At 39.9% G+C, this 22,634-nt stretch overlaps 2 protein-coding genes across 3 annotated transcripts in view; both read left to right on the top strand.

Annotated features, from left to right (window-relative positions):
- Window positions 1-7,949: 7,949 nt before the first annotated feature.
- On the top strand, window positions 7,950-17,178 carry cdh27 (cadherin 27). Of its 2 annotated transcripts, none has more exons than XM_013914189.1 (17): window positions 7,950-8,029; window positions 8,391-8,513; window positions 9,365-9,514; window positions 9,810-9,951; window positions 10,063-10,226; window positions 10,699-10,830; window positions 13,619-13,801; window positions 14,011-14,327; window positions 14,859-15,001; window positions 15,072-15,296; window positions 15,398-15,619; window positions 15,717-15,838; window positions 15,919-16,065; window positions 16,180-16,254; window positions 16,340-16,375; window positions 16,455-16,538; window positions 16,657-17,178. In XM_013914189.1, the coding sequence occupies exons 1-17, from the start codon at window positions 8,009-8,011 to the stop codon at window positions 16,864-16,866; spliced, it is 2,496 nt and encodes an 831-aa protein (XP_013769643.1). In that variant the 5' UTR covers window positions 7,950-8,008; the 3' UTR covers window positions 16,867-17,178. The 2 variants fall into 2 exon arrangements, with proteins under 2 accessions (XP_013769643.1, XP_005746526.1); XM_005746469.1 differs by having other exon boundaries at window positions 16,177-16,254.
- Window positions 17,179-20,454: 3,276 nt separating this feature from the next.
- The window catches only part of LOC102207454 (uncharacterized), a 10,338-nt gene continuing 8,158 nt past the window's right edge, over window positions 20,455-22,634 (top strand). Inside the window, exons 1-5 of the mRNA XM_005746468.1 lie at window positions 20,455-20,538; window positions 20,958-21,080; window positions 21,470-21,619; window positions 21,976-22,117; window positions 22,223-22,386. Of these exons, the coding sequence (XP_005746525.1) occupies window positions 20,518-20,538; window positions 20,958-21,080; window positions 21,470-21,619; window positions 21,976-22,117; window positions 22,223-22,386 (600 nt within the window). The 5' untranslated portion in view covers window positions 20,455-20,517. The remainder of the gene's footprint in view (window positions 20,539-20,957; window positions 21,081-21,469; window positions 21,620-21,975; window positions 22,118-22,222; window positions 22,387-22,634) is intronic.

Genomic DNA, 22,634 nt, shown 5'->3' with positions numbered 1-22,634 from the left:
AGAGGAAATATATCTACTCATTTGTAAAATGTTCAGTATTCCTGACATATTATGAAAAGGGTCTTGTAATTGATTAATTAAACATTCAGCGTTCCTCTCTGGTCTGGGTCATTAGACCAGAGTGAGGCACTGAGTCAAAGGTTTTCTTGTAGTCAATCCAGGCGGTGCACAGGTTGGTCAGTCTGGTCTTCTAATCAAAGTCAAGTGCTGAGCCATGTCCCCAAATACAGAGGGAGGGGAAAAGTCAGAATTCAGCTTTGTCTCTTTCCTCAGTAGATCTCTGTCTGCAACACAGATGTAAACACCTGAGTGAGGTGTGGACTGTGAGAGCGAAGAGTGAGAGTTACTGGGGCTCTCTTCCATATAGTTTTTTGATTCGACCTCACAGGTGGGTGATTAAATTGTATACAGTATTAACACAGTGTAGGGCAGTATATTAATAACAAAAACAACAACAAACCGAGCACTCGGAGAATGCAACTCCCCTGAAAGACGTCGTATACTCAAACTTTGATGTTTATGATGTTTTTTAATACAACATGCTGATGTCAGCCTGCTTTTATTATGATAATATGATGACAGTCTGTTATTATTGTGACATCGTAGGACATCATATTGAAAAAATAAAAAAATGATGAAATCTTTTTTTCCAAGGTCAACTTGGACCTCGGGTGCTAACAATAAGATAATATACCTTTATTAGTCCCACAAGGGGAAATTTGAAGGTCACAATGGCAATCAAGGTCTAGTATGTTGTTGTGTAGTTTGAAGACAATCTGTAGAAAATTGAGGGTAAGTTGTTATTGAAATATATATTTGGTGTGACCTTGACCTTAATCTGATTTCACCTAAATTAAATCAGCTCGAGATGTTATTGGTATCTACCCCCCCAAAAAGGAAAGAAAAAAAGCTCTCTTGAGTAGGCAATCGCAATAAAGCGGTTCATTTTAATTTGCAGATTCAAGTTGCTCTTCATACTGTAGCGGGTCAGGGCTGTTCAGGGTTCTGTTTGTACAGTTATGTTTTGTTTATGTTGCCATAGCGTCGGGTGACGCCCTCTCGCTGCGACGGTGTGTCCTTCCGGGGTCAGAGGGCGCCCTGTGTGTTGTTGTTGTTGTTGTTGTTGTTGCCGCGCTGAGCAGTTATCTAGCGGCAGTGTTTTCTGCAAATGTTAATAAACGGCTGTGCTCCCTGGCTAGCTCACGGGAAGCAAGACCAAACGATACCTCCGTCTCCTCCTTGTCTGAGCTCGCCACAATACTTTTGGCCACCAGATGCCACCAAAGAGCACTGTGTTTACAAGCTTTGAATAACGAACCCTTTTTCAGTACAGGTTTCTGGACTGGTAATCTTTCGGGCTAATGGGTGAATTAATGGGCCGGTGCATAACAGCCCATTCATTTTCATTGTCGACACTGTGTTGTCCAATCACATCTCTTCACAGCCGGGACTTCCGCTACCTTCACTGTACTGAGTAACCCAATGTCTAACTGTCAGTGTCAGCTATCCCTGAAGCGGGGGCGGGATGATACTAAACTGCAGTTCCCTATCCGGTTGTTCAGTCTGACGTCACTAGCCGTGTCTGGGTCTAAACTCCGCTGCAGGTCCATATATCAAACGATCACTGTGGCATTACTGAGAGTTGAAAAGCTGTCTAAAGTCTTTCATCTTTAATAAAATGATCAGTGTTCTGCTCTACCAGGTGTAACAATTGAGTTTAACATCCAGGCATCCATGAAAACGGAATTTATGACATTTAACGGAGTTAGAAGTTAGCAGGGAGTTAGCTCGCTAGCTTCTATCTAAATACAATATAGCATGTCCTGACTGCGGGGTTTTGGAAACAAATTAAAACGTACAGCTTTCTTATCACTTCCAGCATAAATGAAGACAGAAAACTAAACGGCAGTGACGTTTGTAGGGTTACTGAAGTTGGGCTAGCTGGTATACAATGATGTGCTATGTGACCGCTAGCGACACAGCTATGTTAGCATAATATAAACAAGCTAACTTTTTTTTCCACTCGATAAAAGTTAACGTGAGTGTTCTCGGTGGTCAGAAACAAATGTAATCGCATGGCAGGATGCTGTAAAAGGACCAAACTTCAGCCAGGAGAACAACTGAGATAATCCATCCACAATACGAGGTTAGTCATTCATATACTGCTGCATGGGCTGGGCTGTAGTTACATCCTAAGGTTTTAAAAACTGAGCTTAAATAAATGATTAGCGGTAATAAAGGCCGAGGGAGGTCAACAGTGATCACTGACTGTTTTAGGAGCTTTTTGAGATCAAATAGAAGAAAATACATAACATTAAACATGTTAACAACACAAAAGCCATATTAAACGCAGACTACTTTAGACCCGGAAGTAGGATTCGTCGCGTCATCACTGAACAACCGGATAGGAGTTCAGTGTCTGTGTCTTGCACCACCAAACTGAAGTTGTGAGAATTGTTTCAGAATTGGCCGCAGACAAGTTTGGACTTCTGTTGCTGTGCCAAGGACTGAGTGTTTTGTTTCTGAACCAGCCAGTGTTCTCGATGTTTGTTTGGAATATGACTTTGAAATTCAAATACTGACAAGAAAATGTTTGAACTGAATAAGTTCAGTTCAGTTGTGTTTCCTTGCTTCTGGGCAAGTTATGACGTCCAATAGTTTTGTTTCAAAGGAAGACAAAGTCAAAGTTTTTGTTTCTAACCTATGTTTTTGTAGAAAATTAGAGTATTGGGGATTGACTGCTCCTGATATGGCACTGTCTGCAGTCACAGATAATGTAAAGAGTATTCAGAGATGGTCTTTCCCTTTTCATGGAAATTGCCTCCTTGACTCCCCACCCAAACCAGCATTCCTTCCTGTCCAGGATGTGTTCATCCTCATCACTGAAAGAGTGTCCAGTGGCCTGCATAGATGTAAATAGACTTCAGAGTCCTGGCCTGACGAGTTAGCTCTTCTTTGTTGTGCCATCCGCTTAGCCAGAGGTTGTTTGGTTTCCTCAATGTATACATCATGGCAATCCTCCTGCCACTCAAGAGCATGCACTACATTACTCTGTTTGTGTCGGGTGACCTTGGGGTGGACCAATTTTTGGCACAGCATGTTTTGGGGTTTAAAAGCCACAGAGACGTGGTGTTTAGAAGAAATCCATCTCAGCTGTTCCGATACTCCTGACACATACGGGATCACTAAGAGTTTTTGCTTAGGCAGCAGTTGTCCTTCTCTCCTGGCTTGGCTGGAGCTTTCTTTGGGCACCTTCCCAGCTCTCACAAAAGTCCAACTGGGATAACCACATTTACTCAGGGCCCTCCTGATGTGATGTTCTTCTGCCTACCTGGCCACTGTTTCTGTGGGGATGGTGTTTGCTTTGTGTTGTAGCATCCTGATTACGCCCAGTTTATGTTCCAGTGGATGATAAGAGTCAAACCATAATTACTGATTCGTACGGTACACATCAACTTTTAATGTCCCCCATTGCTGATGGAAATCTTACAATCTAAGAAGGCTTACCTGCCACTTTTCTTATCTTCCCTGGTGAATTTGATGTCTTGGTCTACTGAGTTAATGTGATTAATGATCAAATCTCAGGCACGAAATTTGATTTTTGACCAGGTTTCATCCACATACTTGAACCAATGACTTGGTGGTGTTCCAGGCTAGGATAACAAAGTCCTCCTTTCCACTTCTTCCATGCACAAGTTGGCTACAATTTTTTGGGATTTACTTACCTGGATGATTGAGCATGCATCAAGACAGCAATGTGAAGAACTTTCTCCCTTTGACTGAAACCTTGTCTGGGGCCTATCCGGAGACTGAGCTGGCAGTCTCCGCCAACTCTGGGACTCTGAAGGCTTCCACTCCTGCTTTAGCTGGGGGCTGGCCACCAGAACTTCTCCATCACCATCACTGGTCTCGCTCCCAGTCATACCATGTCTCCACTGCTGGTCACGTGGCTGGCGTCCTGAACAGTTTAGTCTCTGCCACTGGTCAATCTTCCCCGGCCCTAGGGTTAAGCCCTGTCTGCCACATGGGCTTGACTTTTTGTCTGCCACGTGGAGTTGAAGAAACAGACATGGGAACAGGACGGACTCAGGAGACAAAACACACTAACACAACGAAGACACACAGAGGGCGAGGGAGCGACACACACTGAGATGAAGACAAAGGCACAAAGGAAACCTAATGGACAAGAGAACAAGAGAACCAGAAATTACAACTAAACTCAGAACATAAGGAAAAACATGAGCATAGAAGTCCAGTGTCTTTCCTGTTTTATTTTGACAGTCCCTCATCCTCTGTTCAGTTTCGCTTCCCTCATCTTGATATGTCTATTCATTCCATCTATGTTCCCATGTGTCTCTACTTTCCTTAATCCCCCTCATGTGTATTTATGGTGTCAGTTTCCCTTTGTCTCTTGTCAGTTTGTCTGCTTTTCTCGTTTCACTTTGCAGGTTTCATGTTCAGGTCTGCTTTTGGGTCCTCCCCACAAATGGCACACAATCTTCCTGTGACACCGACATGTCAGCTGTCAGGGCTGCAGCTACTTTGGCTACTTTGACCATGAGCCACTCCTAATAGCAAAAGTGTAGCTTTTAATTATCAGATTAGTTCTTAGTTGCACTGCATCCCTTAAGTAATAGGAAAAGAAAGTCAACAAAGATCTAAAACAGGACCTGACAGAAGCATCTGCCTCTTGTTTTCTTCTGTTTACCGACGCCTCATCAAAATAGTCTAAATGGAAGAGTGTCTGTCACGAAGCCATTCTTAAGAAAGGGAAACGGTTAGAAAAGGAGGAGTGCCAGATTACACAAGAACCAGACTGTAAGCATAAAAAGCACACACAACAACAAAAACATTATAATCCAGAAACACTTCCTACATTGAAATAAATATCATCACGTCAGCACAGACTGCTACATGTCTCGCCATTACCTGCGAAAACCAGGGCCTTTCAAAGGTGGTAGTATTGAAAGTCGTGTTTGGCTTTGTGACTTTCTGTGTAGTTCCTGGGATACTTAGAACTTTGATTGCTGTTTTGACAATAATTTATTTTCATGCACATGCTGTTTTTCTTTTTGCACAGTAATAACTATTTTTGTATTTACTGCAGTTTTTAAAAATTTGTGTATCTCAAAAATGAAATTATGAAGATACCACAACTTTTTTGCATTTACAGTTTTGAGGCATACACCTCTGAAATTTCTGCAAAAAAACTTGTAAAAAAATGTTTTCAATTTCTTTGTAGATGATTGTACTTTTTAGCAGTTTGTGTAGTTACTATGTACTGTACTTAATGGGGATATAGCAGCTTGAAATGCTTCTAAAAAAAATGGCACTACAGCAGAGGTGGTGTTAAAGAGGAGGAGGTTCAGAGGAAGCAGGAACTTGTTACCATCATAGGTAAATCCGGTCAGAATGAGAATTGCTTACAGGTTTCTCATTTTATTCAAATAATCAGTATTGAAGACACACATGGTAAATGGCCTGTATTTGTATAGCGCTTTACTAGTCCCTAAGGACCCCAAAGCGCTTTACACATTCAGTCATCCACCCATTCACACACTGGTGATGGCAGCTACATTGTAGCCACAGCCACCCTGGGGCGCACTGACAGAGGCGAGGCTGCCGGACACTGGCGCCACCGGGCTCTCTGACCACCACCAGTAGGCAACGGGTGAAGTGTCTTGCCCAAGGACACAACGACGAGACTGTCCGAGCCAGGGCTCGAACCGGCAACCTCCCGATTAGAAGGCGAACTCCCAACTCTTGAGCCAAATGGACTAACTCTGAAAAGAAACAAAGTATGATTTAAGTCACTCATTAAGTTAAAGTGATAAGCGAACTCAGGAGAACCCCCCCCCAAAAAAAAAAAAAAAAACTCACCTCAGCTGCCGCGCCATGTGGGAGTGAAGAAAGAGTGAGCTGCAGGTGGGTGCAGTCATTATACAACGTGTGACATTGAAATTGTGATCTTATTTTATCATTATGTTAATATATCACAAGGTTTAGTTAGCTTTGCACAAAAATAGACCCTACTTTATATTTTCTTACTCTTACTCTTTTCCTGGAGTATTTTTTTAAAAGTAATTTTTGTACTTCTTAAGTAAAGAATGTCTGTACTTTTGCCAACTCTGCAATACAGCATGCAAAAATGTAAAGATAAGCTCTCGTGGACTTGTTCTATGTTGGGCTTAAAGTGTGGAGGCTCTGTCATTCAGCCAATGGTGTTGAGGATCTTGATTTTGCTATATCATGAAATACCATCTGGAGAGTGTCTAATTGGCAGCAGCTTCATTTTCCAGGATGGCAGTGATCCCATACCTCTACCTAAACATTACTGAAGCAGTTTGGGATCATCTTGACAAAAAACAGCCAACAGCAGGAAGTGCTTTGAATATCCTTGAAGATGCCTGGAGAACTATTCCTGAGCAATATTCAGAAGTCGTTGTAAACTTATTGTTGTTGTATTTCCATTTTGCACATGTTAAAATAAATCCCTAGACCTAGTTTCCATTTTATATACAAAACAAAGGGCTAGCTCAGGAATTTTGCACAGTATTTACTCTATATATACCGTAGTTGGATTTAGCATAAGCTGTGAAGGCAGTCCAAAAAGTCCTCAAGTCTGCATGATCTCTAATGGTAAACAGGAGACAAATAAAAGTCAGATAAAACTGTTGGAGACAATAACTCAACCATCTACTTTCAAGTTTTCACTATTTATTTTTGTGTGGCTACTTTGTGATTCAGAAGTGATTGCATGTCAGCATGCAAAGTGATTAGTTTCACAGTTGGATGCACCCTCGGTCGTCATGGTTTAAAAAAACAAACAAAAATGGCAACCGTTAAATTGCTCAACTTTGTTTTTTTCAAAAGGAGTTCATAAACACGTGAACAGTCTGAGGAGAAGTTTCCTTTAAAAGCAGCACAGACATCGCCAATCATTTCTGCTTTCTGCAGCACTTACAATTTATATTTGATACAGCACTGCTAATTTTTTATGGTTACTTTTGATTCAGAAGTGATAGCATACCAGCACGCTATGCATACAGAGTGATCTCACAGTTGAACGCACTCCTGCGTATCATGCTTTAAAAAAACAAAGATGACAACGGTAAAATTCCCGAACTCCATTTTTCAAAACAGCACTTTATGAACCAGTGTACAGTCTGAGGAGGAGAAGTTTGCCTCGAAAGAACTTTAATGCAGAAAGCAACAACATCATCAATCACTGCTGCTTTGTGCAGCAAACCCCTTTCTGCCAGAGAGACATCTGTATGTATTAACCCTCATGTTGTGTTCATCTCATGTAAAGAATTTTGTGTTCCTGATCAAAAATGAGTTTTTTTATGTCCCTGAGACCTGCAATCATCTCCAGAACCACAAACTTCACTTGATTCAGTAGAAGCCTACATGTTCCAGGCATAACTTGTCCTGGGATCACCTTGTTGCCCATATGTTTATGCCATATTCACAGTGCTTTCTAGGCATGTACTATTTGAAAGGGCAGCGTTCCCTAAAAGCCACCAGATGCACATCCACTGTGACGTTTGGACGTGGGATATACATGAGTGGCTGGCAATTTGTTCTGTTGACGACGTCCTGTTCCTTTATCATGGTTGTCAAAGCGAATCACCTGCAACAACATGTAAAATTTCTGGAGTGAGACAGTGACCTGGAAAATTTCCGACCAGACTCTGGTCTGGAAACTACCAGCAGAATCATTGATTATTGTCTTTGTGGACAAAGTTGTTGAATCTTAGTCTGATCAACTACATTCGTTTAAGGAGGTGACGCTTTGAAATCGAAACTTGTGTAATTTGTGGTTTCAAATTGTGTCCAGAACAAAACATGAGGGCAAAAAGCGGGTTCCCTGGAAAGACAGGTATATACACGCACACTGCAGAATAAATTTTATGGTTATCTGTGTGGGTGTGGAAAGAAGAGGACTGGGTCTTTCTTCTTTGGTAAAAGTCAGTCCTCACTAAGCTGCACGTACTGAACGAACATCATGCTCTGCTTCTTTCTATTGGTACGTATTACATTTTCTTTTTTGATACAATCCGGTATCTGGTTGAATCTTGTGTGACCTAGTCTTCATCTATCGTACATCGTTTGTCAAAATGCTTTTGTAGCCATGTGACAAATGTTATCCAAACACTATTTTTAAGGAACTCAAGATACTTTTGATAATGTTTTCTGACATTTCTTAAAATTGATTTAAAGTTTTTCATGAGTTTTAAAAATCAGTCTGAAGTGTTTTTGTGTATTTCTTCAGAATTTCTTGTGTGTGCATCTTATCAGATCTAGTTTTACCAGCCACAAAGGAAGCTCATTTTTCCACTCACATAAATTACTTATATTTTAAACTCGATTCCTGTTTTGTCTTCCAGGTTTATTGTTTGTCAAGTGCAACAACTTCAGAGCTGCTGAGCCGTCACAGAAGAGCGTGGATTATTGGCTCCTTTGAGATTGAGGAGGGCCATCGAGGCCCCTTCCCATATAAGTTGGGCGAGGTGAGAAATTCAACCAGAGAAAGCTTCCAATTTTAACTTTAGTGCTACTTATGTTTTGGTGTGAGCCACTTTTCTTTGTATTGGCTGTTCAGATGCTTACATTTTCTTGAATATAATCAGAATCAGCATACTTTATTAATCCCTGAGGAAATTTTGTGGGTTGATTATAGATAAGGTGATTATAAATAATATCAAAAATGTTGACTGAAATATTACAGAGTAGAAAAAAAGGATATAACTATTGCAGTGTTTACAGTGTATGGAGGAGTTGTACAGGGAGATGGCCACAGGTGTGTGGTCGTTCAGTGGTGCTTTTTGGTAATCTCAGCCCTCACTGAACGTGCTCCTGTGACTAGCCAACATGTCATGGAGTGGGTGGGAGGTATTATCCAACATTGTCTTAATTTGGACAACACCACAGGACTAAATGGCACTTGTGTTGTTGTATTAAAAGCTCCAGAAAAAAATATATTTGAGAAACTCAGCAGCAATGTCATTTCTAGAAACCATGACCAATTATTCCAGTTTCCAGTTATGACCAGCTAAAAAAAATTCCTTTTTGTAAACAGTTCCATCTTTTATACATTCTTCATTTTCTTTATTTTCTTTTTGTGGCATAAATAGAACAGTGAATTTAGTTTATGGGCGTACGTTAATCTTAATGCAATTACCACAAAATACTGTTACTATGAAAAAACAGTAAACTGATAAGCTGTCTTGACAGTCACATTCCTGTGACACCTGCCCATCATTTTATTTAATCATGTTTTTCATTGTCAAAATTTACCAGCGATGCATTCAAATCATAACTCCAAAATTTGACCTTACAAAAATTTGCTGTTGTGTTGTAGGTGAATATTGACAGGAAATATCCAATATACTTTGAACTGCAAGGACAAGGGGTGGATGAGGAGCCGACGGAAGTCATCTCCATTAACAAAGAGTTTGGCGTGTTGTACGTCCACAAGGCCGTGGACTATGAGGAGTGGCAAACACTTGAGGTTAGAATCAACAAATGCTAAAGACCAACATGTAGTGATGCCACAGAATTTCAAACTATTTATGTGTTCTGTGGGGGGAAAAGATGATTTTTTAATCATGAGGGGTTTTACCTGATTTGATACTTTTGATGTGCAAAAAAGCTGAAAACATCTTTGAAACATTTTAAACTTCTTCTCACAGAACTGAAAAATATCTGTTTTATCATTTCTCACACTACATCCCCAATGTCCATGTATTTAATCATGTTTGTCTTTATATTGTGAGTAACTCTTTTTGATATCTTTTGGTGTCTAGCTAAGACTTCAGGCCAGAAAAATGGACGAATCAATTGAAACCAGGTTAGGAATTCTGATTTCTGTAAAGGACATCAATGACAATCCACCACGCTTTGAGAGGGATCTGTATGAGATTAACCTTCCTCAGGAATCAACACAAGGTACAAAAAAAAAAAAAAACCTACATAAATGCTTCTTCCTTTGAATTGAATTACATGCTGATTATTGAATACACCGAGTCATATTTAGTTTGAGTTATTATTTCCCGACAGGCTCCAATCTTTTGAAAGTGCACGCTACTGACATAGACAAGAGCGAAACACTAAACTCAACCTTCCACTGTGAAATCAAATCTGTGTCTCCAAATGTTAGAGACACTCAATTCTTCATTGATGAGTCTGGATACATCTCATTCAAAGGTTGTTTAAATTACAAGGTAAGAGACTCTTTTGATGATATGTCAGGAGTACAAAACACTTTAAAGATGAGTAAGAAGAACGGAGGTATTTCCTGTTTGGCTAGATCTGTAACTGATAAGACAAAGTAAAACTTACTGCAGTATTTAAATGCGCATGCTTACTTTGACCACTGTCTGATGTTTGTAAAGATTGTAACAGTGCATGAACAGCTGCATGTGGGTTTTAAGGCATAATAAAAAGCATTCCTGTAATACATTCAAATATCACTCAACTTTTTCCACAATGGTCTAACTCCTTTGGGAGGAAATGAAGAGGATACACTAGTATGAATACTTTAATACTATAATCCTGTACTACATAAAATTGCCAGTAAGCTACATTTGGTGACAAATGGTCCAACTCCTTTGGGAGGAAATATAGAGAATAGTATTAATTCTTTATTCTTCTTTTAGTCTGTTAATGTAAAACTCTCCATTTGCTTGTATTAAGGTGGCTGAAAAGTTTACAATAGTGGTGGAGGCCAAAGACCACGGTGAAGTAGTCAAACTGTCCAGTTCAACCACTGTTGTAATTCACGTAGGGAATGGCAACAACCACCTTCCAGTCATCAGCGGTCAAACGGTAGGCAGTCAGTTGGTGTTGCAAACTCCAAACAGCACCAGTTTCAGCAGTTTCACACCTGTAACCTGATACTGATGTGTAGTGTATACAGAACTATCAAGTGAAACTTAAATTTTTGATGAACCACTTTAACAGGATAAGCTCAAAAAATCAAAGGTTAAAAAAGGGATAAATTAACAATAAATCATATTTATGTTGCATCACAATCTGTTTAAGGCCTAATAAATTGATGTAGTTACCTTGTTACATCTGCCATGGAGGTTATGTTTTTGGTACTGCTCACATTCTTACATTCTGATAGTTTGAAAAGTTTTGAATGAATTCTTATAAATCTTTGTAGGGTGTGGGGTCATGTTAACAACATGTAGAACGGGCCTTATAAAGATTTAAAATATTACACTGTGTTAAACCTCTGACCTCTTCTTCAAGGTCAGTTGAGTGACCTAAAGGTCACAATGACAATCCTGCTACACAGAGGTATTTAGAACTGTTTCTTACTGCCATTCTTTGTACTGACAGCATATAGGGAACATTATTTTGTAATTTTCATGTTACTTTGGATCTCTGGCCTTTTTTCAAGGGCAAATGAGGTCAGACCTTTACAAAAGGTCTTTTATCTTTCAAACAAAAATTATTTAGATTAAAAATTTCCTGTGTTTTAGGAAATGATATTGGTATATCTGTATCCTGAATATCACATCTTAGTTTGTATCTAAATATCATGTCACAATTGACCTCTGACCTCACTGTCATGTTCACTGGAATAAACTGGAGTTAGTTCATGTTTATTTACAGTGAAATAACCACAAAGTGCTAAATACAAATGTGTGATTGGGAAATGGGGGTCCAGGGGAAAGTGAAGGTCTGCACAGTGAAAAGTGCATTGAGAGGTGAAAACAACAGGAGCAAAAGTCAGGGCTTCACTAACTAGAGAGTGCAACGATCCAGTGAAGACTGCCAGGTGAGCACATGAGTCACAGGTAAGCTCATTTCAGGCAGGTGCATGTAGCCTAAGGTGGGAAGCCACAATGAGTACCACACTGTAATATGAAAAAAACAAACAGAAAGCAAGAGGAGGGAGAGCGAAAGAGAAAGAAAACAAACCTCAGCAAAGAGTTGGGGAGAACAGAAGGGACAATAACATTCACATGTGGTTTTCATTCACGTTAACCCTGAACTGTGTTCTATCTTTAAACAAAGTATTGTCCAGAGAAAGCGAATGAGCTGCCTAGTTGGTCAGAAATATACTGTATTGTAATATTATATAATAAGCTCGAGTTATTCATCTCCAATAATTTACAAATCAGTCCCTATTATCCATTAGAATCAGAGAAACTTTATTAATCCCAGAGGGAAACTGAGTTGTCATAGCAGCAAATATACAATAAGAAACAAGCACTCATATAAAATGAGTGTAGAAAAAGAGTTATGACTGATACATATTAAGATAAATACAGGGATATAGGTATAAATATACATATAAATATAAAAGGACAAGTATGTGTACAAATACGTCATGGTGTACAAATGTGACAGGGGTGCATTGAGGTGTGATGAATTCTGTTCCACATGTGTGAATCTGACCTAAGTGGATGAATTACACAAGCTGATAGCAGTGGGAAGGAACGAGCTGCTGTAACGTTCCCTCAGACAGCGAGTTTGAAGGAACCTATTGTTGAAACTGCTCTTTAGATTGTCCAGTGTGTTATGGAGGGGGTGGGAGTCATTGTCCGTGATTGCCAGCAGACTTACCAGCATTCTGTCACTGATCTCCTCCTCCAGGGTGGCGAGCTTCATTCCAACAACAGACTCTACCTTCCTGAGTTTTTTCTTTGCTTTGGTACCTGCACCCCAGCGCGCCACAGCAAAGAAAATGGTGCTCGCAACAGCAGACTGATTAAACATATAGAGCAGCCTGCTGCATACATTGAAGAATCTGTTGGCAGACCACTCCAGCTTGTGATCCAGTTAAACTCCCAGATACTTGCAGGATGTGACTGCTTCAACATTAGTCCTACCAATGCACAGGGGAGGGTTGGGATCTGTTTCTACCTACTCCTACATAATTTTGGTGTAATCAAAGTAAACATCTGTCTTGCTAACCTTATCTGACTGTCTTCGCTTATGTGACAATTAGACGTTATTATTATAGTTAGAGGCGCTCGAGTGCTGCCTAAGCAGTCGTTTGTCACATATTACCTGTAGTGTTTAAGGCGCTCAGGTATTGAGGCAACCAGCCAGTACGCTGCCTATCTATTGATCTCACCAGATGGTGTCAAAAGTCTGACATTATTAGCAGTATTTATTTCATTTAAATGTTGATAACAAGTGACTCCATATGTATAAGGCGAGAGTTTTTCTTCATTGTTGCTAACTAATCGTGAGATTCTTAAGACATTAACTTTTTAGTATTCTTGCGATCACTCTGCAGATAAAAGCAGCCATGGCTCATTTTGCTGCAGTACAAATTTCTATTAGTACATTTAATAAGAACAAAGAAAACAAAATGAATATATATAAAACACAATACTATTCTCTTAAAAATAAAAAATGCTTAGAGAGCTTCTTCTTATTAACCCTACTTCATGTAACCACCAAGTAATTATTTTATATAATGATAATTTGTTACCAGGGCTATAACCATTGTTAATAGACCACACTGACTCTATGAGTGCATAAATAATAACATCAGCAAAGATAAAGAAGGGCAAATGTATATATTTCAAAATTGTGAACTATCACTGGAAAGTTCTTCTACAGGTTTATACACCCTGTATTCAAACCACAGGGCACTGGTAAAGTGAAGGAGCTTGAGACTGGGGTCTCTCCTCTGAGGCTGCATGTGACAGACAAAGACACCCCCCACACCTCTGCATGGAGAGCCAGGTACACCATACATGGTGATGAGGGAGAGAACTTCAAGATACTAACAGACTTAGAGACTAATGATGGGATCCTGACAGTAGTTGAAGTAAGTGGTGTTTGACTACATGCCATACATTACAGTGACACCCAGTTTCTCTGTAATTACTTTCTCAACGTCTCTGTAATTAATACATAGTTGTCAAACCTGCTTTTTGGGCTAACAAAGATTATACTCTTATATAATGATGCTGACAATATTTTTTGAATTTCATAAATGATAATTTACTGATTTTTTTTAACAACTGTTAATTTCAGCCTTTAGACTTTGAGAATGGGGCGCAGAGGGAGCTGCTGATCTCAGTGGAAAACGAGGCGCCGTATTACTCCTGTAAAGTAAAAGAGAGGACGCCCTCAGGCCTCTGGAAAGTTGACACCATTAAAGGCCATGATCCCTCTGGTGCAGCTGAACCTCAGTCTGTGAAAGTCACCATTGATGTGGAGGATGCCAATGACCCTCCTGAATTCAGCGTGACCCTGAACGAGGTCGCAATGATGGAGAACGTACCGGCTGGAACCTGGGTTGATAAAGTGACGGCTGTGGATCCTGACTCCAGTCGTGCAAAAGACTTTCTGTAAGGGATGGTTTTACAGTTTCTCAATTAATTTGGTGCAATCTCATTCTCACATGAGAAACGTCATTATCTAAACTCTCAAAAAATCAGGAATGGGACCACCATCTCCTTCCCAAGTGTTGGGGGGAAAAGGCAGCTGATAACCTAAAGACACTTCAAATGGCAACAGCCTCATGGCAGAGGAAGTGAGCGTGCTGTGTGCGTACTTGACCCAAATGACCTGAGAGCTCCAGGACGCAGGATTTTGAGATGTGACACACAGGAGGGCAGTCTTAAGGTTTATCTGAATTTTGCCCCTAGCACTTTAAAAAAGTTGGCACATTGTCAAAAAAAAATGTCATCATGGTTAGAATGCTGGTGTTGCCCTCAGAGGGGGATAAACCATTAACGATATCTACCACGATATGAGGCCAGTTACTGTTCTTCTTTAATAATTGCACCAAATTGACTGAGAAAAATTGTAATTAACATGACCTGAAAGTTGATCTGATGCTGTTCAGTTCTGTCTAAGTGCACTGAATCTGTCCACAGTTACAAGGTAGGAAATGATCCTGCTGGCTGGGTGACGGTGGATCCCCTCACAGGAAACATCACAATGATAAAGACGCCCGACAGAGAATCTCCACACGTTGTTAACGGCACCTACACCATCTTAGTGTATGCAGTTGACAAAGGTAAACACACACTCTGACTTTTAAAACACAAACAGCTTTTTTTGTGCTACATTTCTTGCATCTTGGACAGGTATACCACCAATGACAGGAACAGCTACACTACATATCCATGTGTGGGACCAGAATGACAACGTGCCACAGCTAACAGTGGACAGCCTGGATGTGTGTGTGTCTGATGCCCCCACAACCACCAACATCGAGGCCTTTGACCCAGATGAAGCACCTTATGGAGGGCCTTTCACTTTTGAACTGTTGGGAAATGTTGAAGGAAAATGGAGACTGAATCCTGGTTATGGTAGAAACATCCTTCGTGTATTTAGTGACATATTACAGAAAAACAAGCACAAAAGCCAGAACTCCTAAAGTATCCTATCATTTTGTGATCTTTTCTTCAAGGTTACACAGCTGGTCTGGTGAAGGAGCCCGGTGTGTACCCTGGTCAACACACAATTCATCTAAAGATCTCCGACATGCAGGGCGCATTTAAAGTTTACAACCTCAGTGTGACTGCATGTGGCTGCACTTTGACACCAAACTGTCGAACTCGCCAGAAATCTGAAATAAACATTGGCCCTTATGCTTCATTCATGATCATTTCTTCACTTTTACTTCTTCTGTGTAAGAAACACACCGTTTACTTTAGTGTAGGAGAACTGTGATATGTGTGCTAACATCTCTAAGAACCCAGCATAAGTTTTATTTTACTCTTTGACAGTTCTGCTGCTGCTGGCTCTCAGCATCTCGTCCAAAAGAGAGTTTTTTACTATGGAGCCTGAAGATTGTTCAGGAGGAATCCTCCTCCAATCAAACACTGAGGCACCAGGAGACAACTGCGAGGTCACTGTTTAGAAACATTTGCATCCATACCAATGACCCATTTTAAGGGAAATATCAATAAACCATTTCTCTTTCTTTAGATTCCTGCCACTATTATCAAAAAACCAGTTTGTATGGAGCAATATAATCAATCTAATTTCCATATTCCACTGAATGGGCGGAGAAATGGACGACATTCAGCAAGGGTGACTTTTGGCAGTTTTCGGAGTTTACGCTCACAAGCTAGGGTAGGTCATCCTTCCATGGAACATGTACTTTTGTGAAGCATCCCTTGAGAGTGTGATAAACAGAATCCTCTATAGTTCAACTGTTGTCATCCTTTTCAACATGAAATGAAGCAGAGCTTCATCCACTCACCACATCAGAATTTCAGAAGAGAAAGCCTGTCCCACCGTTCCAGCTACACTGGGAACCAGGTTGTAAACACGCACTGAGAATTGAGGATGTCTTACAAATGGATCTTAAAATAATAACTATATCTTTGTGTTCTTCAAATTTCAGTCAAACTGGACCTCTGGCTGTGACAGCAGCAATCAGGTAGAACAGCAGACATTTGTGTTTGTAATTTTTACTTTGAAGTCAGAGATGAAGAAATGTGTGAACTTTTTGTGTGCAGTTTGAAGACATGGGCAATATGAGCATCCTCCAATCACAAAACTTGAGCTGTGCTACGGAGTCTAATGACATGCAGCTTCATCAGGTTGGTAGTCTTAAGTATGTCACATCTCCTATGTTGCGTTTTTAAAGATGTATGAGCTTGTACTATTGAAAAAATCACTGTAGGCATATTTGCCTTTGACATGTTCCACCTTTTACAGAAGCTAACATTGTTCCAGGAGAAAAAAGGGGACTCACTGGATGATGAGCTTCACATCTATGCAGTGGAGGGGAACTCAGACACCACCTCAGAGCTGGAAGCAATCAGTATTTCTGAAGAGGGCTCATTTCAGGACGCACTGGAAGATCTGGGTCCAAAGTTTCACCAACTGGCTTCTACATGCATGACAGCCAAGCACACCACTTTATGATCATTTCTTCAAGATTACACAGCTGGTCTGGTGAAGGAGCCCAGAGTGCTCCCTGGTCAGCATGCAATTCATCTAAAGATCTCTGACATACATGCAGCATTTGATGTTTGCAACCACAGTGTGACTCCGTGTGGCTGCACTTTGACACCAAACTGTTGAATTCGCCAAAACTCTGAAATAAACATTGGCCACTATGCTTTTTAATGCATGACAGTTTCTTCACTCTTACTACTTATATGGAAGGAAAATGGCATTTGCTTCCCCATAGGAGCATTGTGATAAACACTACCACTCAAAAGTTTGGACACACCTTCTCACTTAATGGTTTTTCTTTATTTAATGACTATTTGCTTTGTAGATTCTCACTGAAGGCATCAAAACTATGAATGAACACATACACAATTGTGTAGAAAACAAAAAAGTTTGAAATAACTCAAAACATATTTTAAAGATTTTAGATTCTTTGAAATAACCACCCTCATCCCAAACCATCTGATTGAGTTTAGGTCAGGTGACTGTGGAGGCCAGGCCATTTGGCACAGCACTCCATCACTCTCCTTCTTGGTCAAATAGCCTTTACACAACCTGGAGGTGTGTTTGGGGTCATTATCCGATTGAAACAAAATGATGATCCAACTAAACTAAACCGGATGCCATGTCGCTACAGGAGCCCACGGTGGGAACCATGCATGTGGATTCTGAAATGCACCATTCTACACAAGGAGAGAAATACTTTTGTCCATCCATCCATCCATCCATCCATCCATCCATCCATCCATCCATCCATCCATCCATCCATCCATCCATCCATCTTCCACTTATCTGATCCAAGTCACTGGGGCAGCAGTGTTGGTTTCTTTACTCTACGTCTTTCTTCATATATCAGATAACCTGAAATCTAATATCCACTGACAATGACGGCACCCACGAGGCAGAACACCAGAGAGTTGTTTTTATTTCTTCTTCTTCTGTATTTTTTTCCTTTGTAACTTTAAGACCAGAGCTGAATAAACTTGATTTTTTTGTGTGCAGTTTGAGGATTTTGGCATTATGAACTAGTTCATTTCAGATAAGATAACAGGTAAGATAAACTTTATTAGTCCCACACGCGGGGAATTTGTTAATTTGTCCTCATGCTGCCTCATAAGGTTGGTAGTCTCTTTAGTATGTCTGCTACACTGCATTACTATCATTTCCTCCCAGAGTAGTTAATTAGATCATTGTACACAAAATTTACTATTAGATTATTGTATTACAGGTATAGTCTTTGCGTATTATAGGAAAACTTCTGTAACTTATGTGATTCTTGCAAGAAATCTGCTGTCATTCACACAAACAAGTCTTAAAACCCAGATGCACTATTTTAATGCATGCACTGTTAGAACCTGCATGCATGAGACAGTGCTCAAAGCAAGCGTGTGCATTTGCTTTCTGCAGTAAGTTGAAATTTGTTTTGCATATTTTTCCACACTTAAATGTGTCAGTCCTGTGTGGGAAAAGTAACTGCCCCCTAAATATAACTGGTTGAGTCACTGTTGGCAGAAACTGCAACTCCAATCAAGCATTTGTGATAACTTTCAATGAGTCTTGTACATTACTGTGAGGGAATTTGGCCCCTTCCTTCAGCCACACTACATGCTTTTTGAACATGAACAATGCTTTTTAAGGTCATGCTAAAGCCTCTAAATCTGCTTTCAGTCTGGACTTTGACCAGACCACACCATAACCTTGATTTTGTTTCATTCTTTGTGCCATTAGGATATGAACTTGCTGTTGTGTTTTGAATCATTGTCCTGCTGCATAACTGAAGTTATGTGCACGTGACCTTCAGGGCATAAACTGATGGCCGTACATTCTCCTTCAGGAGTTTCAGGTAGAGAGCAGAACTCATGTATGATGTAAACAGAATTGGTTCTAGCACGGAGCCTTTGTGTGTGAAGAGGACTCTCCATTTACATGAACAAATTGGAGTATATTAGATAGATATGATTCAAACCATTGCAGCGTAGTACGTTTAATTCCTACGACATGCTCTAATGTCTAATGTCTATAGTCAATAGTATCAAACAGCAGAACAAGAACAGAGATGAATCCATTGTCAGAGGTGATAATAAGATCATTTATAACCATCTCTAATGCTGTTTCTGTACTATGATGAGCTCTGATGTTAACTTAGTAGGATCTACCAGCAAAAAAGAGTGAATACCAATGGTTTTGACCTGTACCTTATGATACGTCTGTGAGATATCTTGGTGAATGCTCAATCATCCAGGTAGGAAAATCCCCAAAAGATGATTCTGTACATCTGGATGTTTCCAGTAGGAGAAATATTTTGTCACTGAGTGGTGAATTGTCACTTTATTCAGTACAGCACCGTTGATTTTATGTGACCTCTTCGTGATTAAGAGGTTAATAGTGTGCAATGTGATTAGTTTCAAAGTTGGATCCAACCTCAGCATGTCAGAGGGCTGTGGTGGCAGACCTTGTGTTAATACTGTGGACCAAAAGGAAGACGCTCGAGGCAGGAAATTAACAAAAAAACGAGCCGTTTATTGAGGCTGAGAAAAACATGCAAAACAAAGGGCAAACGGGAACACTAAGAACATGGAACATGAAAACCTGGACTTGGGAAAGAAAACCTGAAACGTGAACTATTGATAAGCATGATAAGCAGATGACCTGACGATGAACAAAGGCTAAAACACAGAATATATACAAGCGAAGTGGAAACACATGTGGAACACAGCTGGGACGAATAGACATAATGACACAGAGGAAGCAAAACTAAACACACTGAACATAGGACGAGAGACTGTCAAAATAAAACAGGACTCACACTGAAACACAGACTAAGACACACGGTTTGACATGGGGCCGGAGGAAAGAAGCAGGCATGGGGATGAGACAGACAGAAGAGATACAGAGGGTGAGAGACATGACGGGCAGGCGAGAACACACATGACAGACAGGGGAGACATGGAATGAAACACAAGGAGGGGGACATGGGAGCAGGAAAGCAGAGATGAAACACAAGGGCATGACTAGGACTAGTTTGTTCTAGATTTAATTCACATTTTATTTCCAGTTTGTCTGCCCGTTTTAAATTTCAGTGTGATCATTGTTGTCACGTTCTGTTTTAATAACACCAAGTATGTGTTTGACTCTTTGGCACAAAGCCATGAGGTTAAATGTCTCACATATTTCAAGTTTTTTAAAAACTCTACTTCAGGGAATCCTCGATCACCAGACGGGGGTGTGTATCACTAAAGGATTCTGAAGCAATCACAGTTTGCAGAGACTTTATAATTTTGGTTCGATTCCCAGGATCAAATGCCGAAAAAGCGGGAAGATAATATCTTCTTCACACATGAGTGATGATTTTTGAGTGAATACACACTGAGGGTCAGTAACTATAAAGCATTTGAAAGGCAAGATCAAAGCTGGCATTGTTCAGTTACTATAAAACGTTCGTGACGTATTAAAGGTTATGAGGCTTCTTCCATGGAAAGGCAGGTATGAAACCACACACACACACACACAGACTGCATTTTGCACTTGTGTATGTGGGTGTGGAAAGCAGAGGACCGGGTCTCTTTACTCTGAAAAAGTCTGTCCTCACTCACTCTGAGCTGGATATACTGAACAAGAACCATGCTCCGCTTCATCCTGTTGGTATGTACCATTTCTGTTACATTTTATTTCTTATAAAACTATGTGCTGATTATGTGAGCAAATCTTGTGTGCCGATCTCGTCATCTATCATATGGCCACATAATGACAGATGACAGATGCCACGTGACAGATGTTATCTGAAATCTTCTTATAGACAACAACAAAAAATCCTCCAAAATATATTTTTCTTTTAGTTTTTAGATTGCTTAAAATGGAGTTAAGGGTTTGTTATGAGCCATAAAAGTCAGGGACTTCCTTTGAAATGGTTTCATTTTTCTTATCATGCTAAATGCCTTTGCATGTCAATAGAAATATGTGTGTGCACTCACCTTATCAAAACCTGTTTACCAACAAAGCAGGAACATAAATTAAAGCTACAACCTTTTGCCATACCTTAACATTCCTGCTTTGTCTTTCAGGTTTATTGTTTGTCAAGTGCAGCAAACTCAGAGCTGTTGAGCCGTCACAGAAGGGCGTGGATTATTGATTCCTTTGAGATTGAGGAGGGCCATCCAGGGCCATTCCCATATGAGTTGGGCAAGGTGAGAAATTCAAGCAGAAAATGTCCATTTCCAAATTTCATAAATAAATAATGACAAATCCGAATGACATATTTTTACTTTGGACTTGGTGTTGGCTGCCCATTTTGTATGACATTCACTGTAGAAATGTAGAACATCGCTTGAATGTAATGGAAATAAGCATACAGCATTGTCCATTTATGATCAGTTGCTTAAAAAAGAAAAATCCACTAACAGTGTACAAGCAGTTTTGTGTTTCAAATGTGTATTTTGTCCTCTCTTTCTTTTTTTTAGTATACAAAAATAATCAATTGAATTTTGGGAGGAACTTTCATTTTAATGTAATTGCCAGAATATACCCGTAGTATCCACCATAACTGACCTCACGGACATTTGCTGTTGTGTTGTAGGTGAGTGTTGATAGGGAATATCAAATATACTTTGAACTGCATGGACAAGGGGTGGACGAGGAGCCGATGGGAGTCATCTCCATAGACGAATTCTCTGGCATGTTGAACGTCCACAAGGCCGTGGACTATGAGAAGTGGCACACACTTGAGGTTAGAATCGACACATGTTCAACTCCAACATGTAGCGATGCCGCAGAATTTCTGTTCACAGTGACCATGAAAAAATCTGTTATTGTGGAGTCGTCACTGTTAATAGGTTTGCAGGACAAACAAATTAGAGTTCTAATCAGATTATGTATTATCCTCTGTAAATATGAGGTTTTCCCTGATTTCATACACGATATGTAAAATATTGACACTAAAACATCTTTAAAGCACATTTTCTTGTGAGAGAACTGAAAAATATTTGTATTATGATTTTTCACACTACATTCCCAATGTCCAACAATTTATCATGTTTGTCTTTATACTGTAACTAACTCTGCATGATATCTTTTGATGTCTAGCTAAGATTTGAGGCCAGAAAAATGGACATATCAATGGACACCAGGTTAGGAATTCAGATTTCTATAAAGGACATCAATGACAATCCACCACGCTTTGAGAGGGATCTGTATGAGATTAACCTTCCTCAGGAATCAACACAAGGTAAAAGTATACAAACAAGCAAACAAAAAATGCTCCTTGATTTGAACTTAATTACACAGTGATTATTAAATATGCTCGTTAGTTTGAGTTATTATTTCCCAACAGGCTCCAATCTTTTGAAAGTGCACGCTACTGACATAGACGAGAGAGAAACACTAAACTCAACCTTCCACTATGAAATCAAATCTGTGTCTCCAAATGTTAGAGGCACTGAACTCGTCATTGATGAGTCTGGATACATCTCATTCAAAGGATGTTTAAATTATGAGGTAAGAGACTCTTTTGTTGATATGTCAGGAGTACAAAACACTTCAAAGATGAGTAAGAAGAACGGAGGTATTTCCTGTTTGGCTAGATCTGTAACTGATAAGACAAAGTAAAACTAAGCATTTATGCAGATATGAATATTTGCTTTGAGTGCTTTCTCATGTGTGCTTTTGTTCCAATGAGCAAATTATCTTCCTGTACTACATAAAATTGCCAGTAAGCTACATTTGGTGACAAGTGGTCCAACTCC

Source organism: Pundamilia nyererei, unplaced genomic scaffold (genome assembly GCF_000239375.1).
Source record: "Pundamilia nyererei isolate P.nyererei 1_Seehausen unplaced genomic scaffold, PunNye1.0 scaffold00178, whole genome shotgun sequence".
Classification (NCBI taxonomy): Eukaryota; Metazoa; Chordata; class Actinopteri; order Cichliformes; family Cichlidae; genus Pundamilia; species Pundamilia nyererei.
This window is presented reverse-complemented; position numbering and strand designations above follow the sequence as displayed.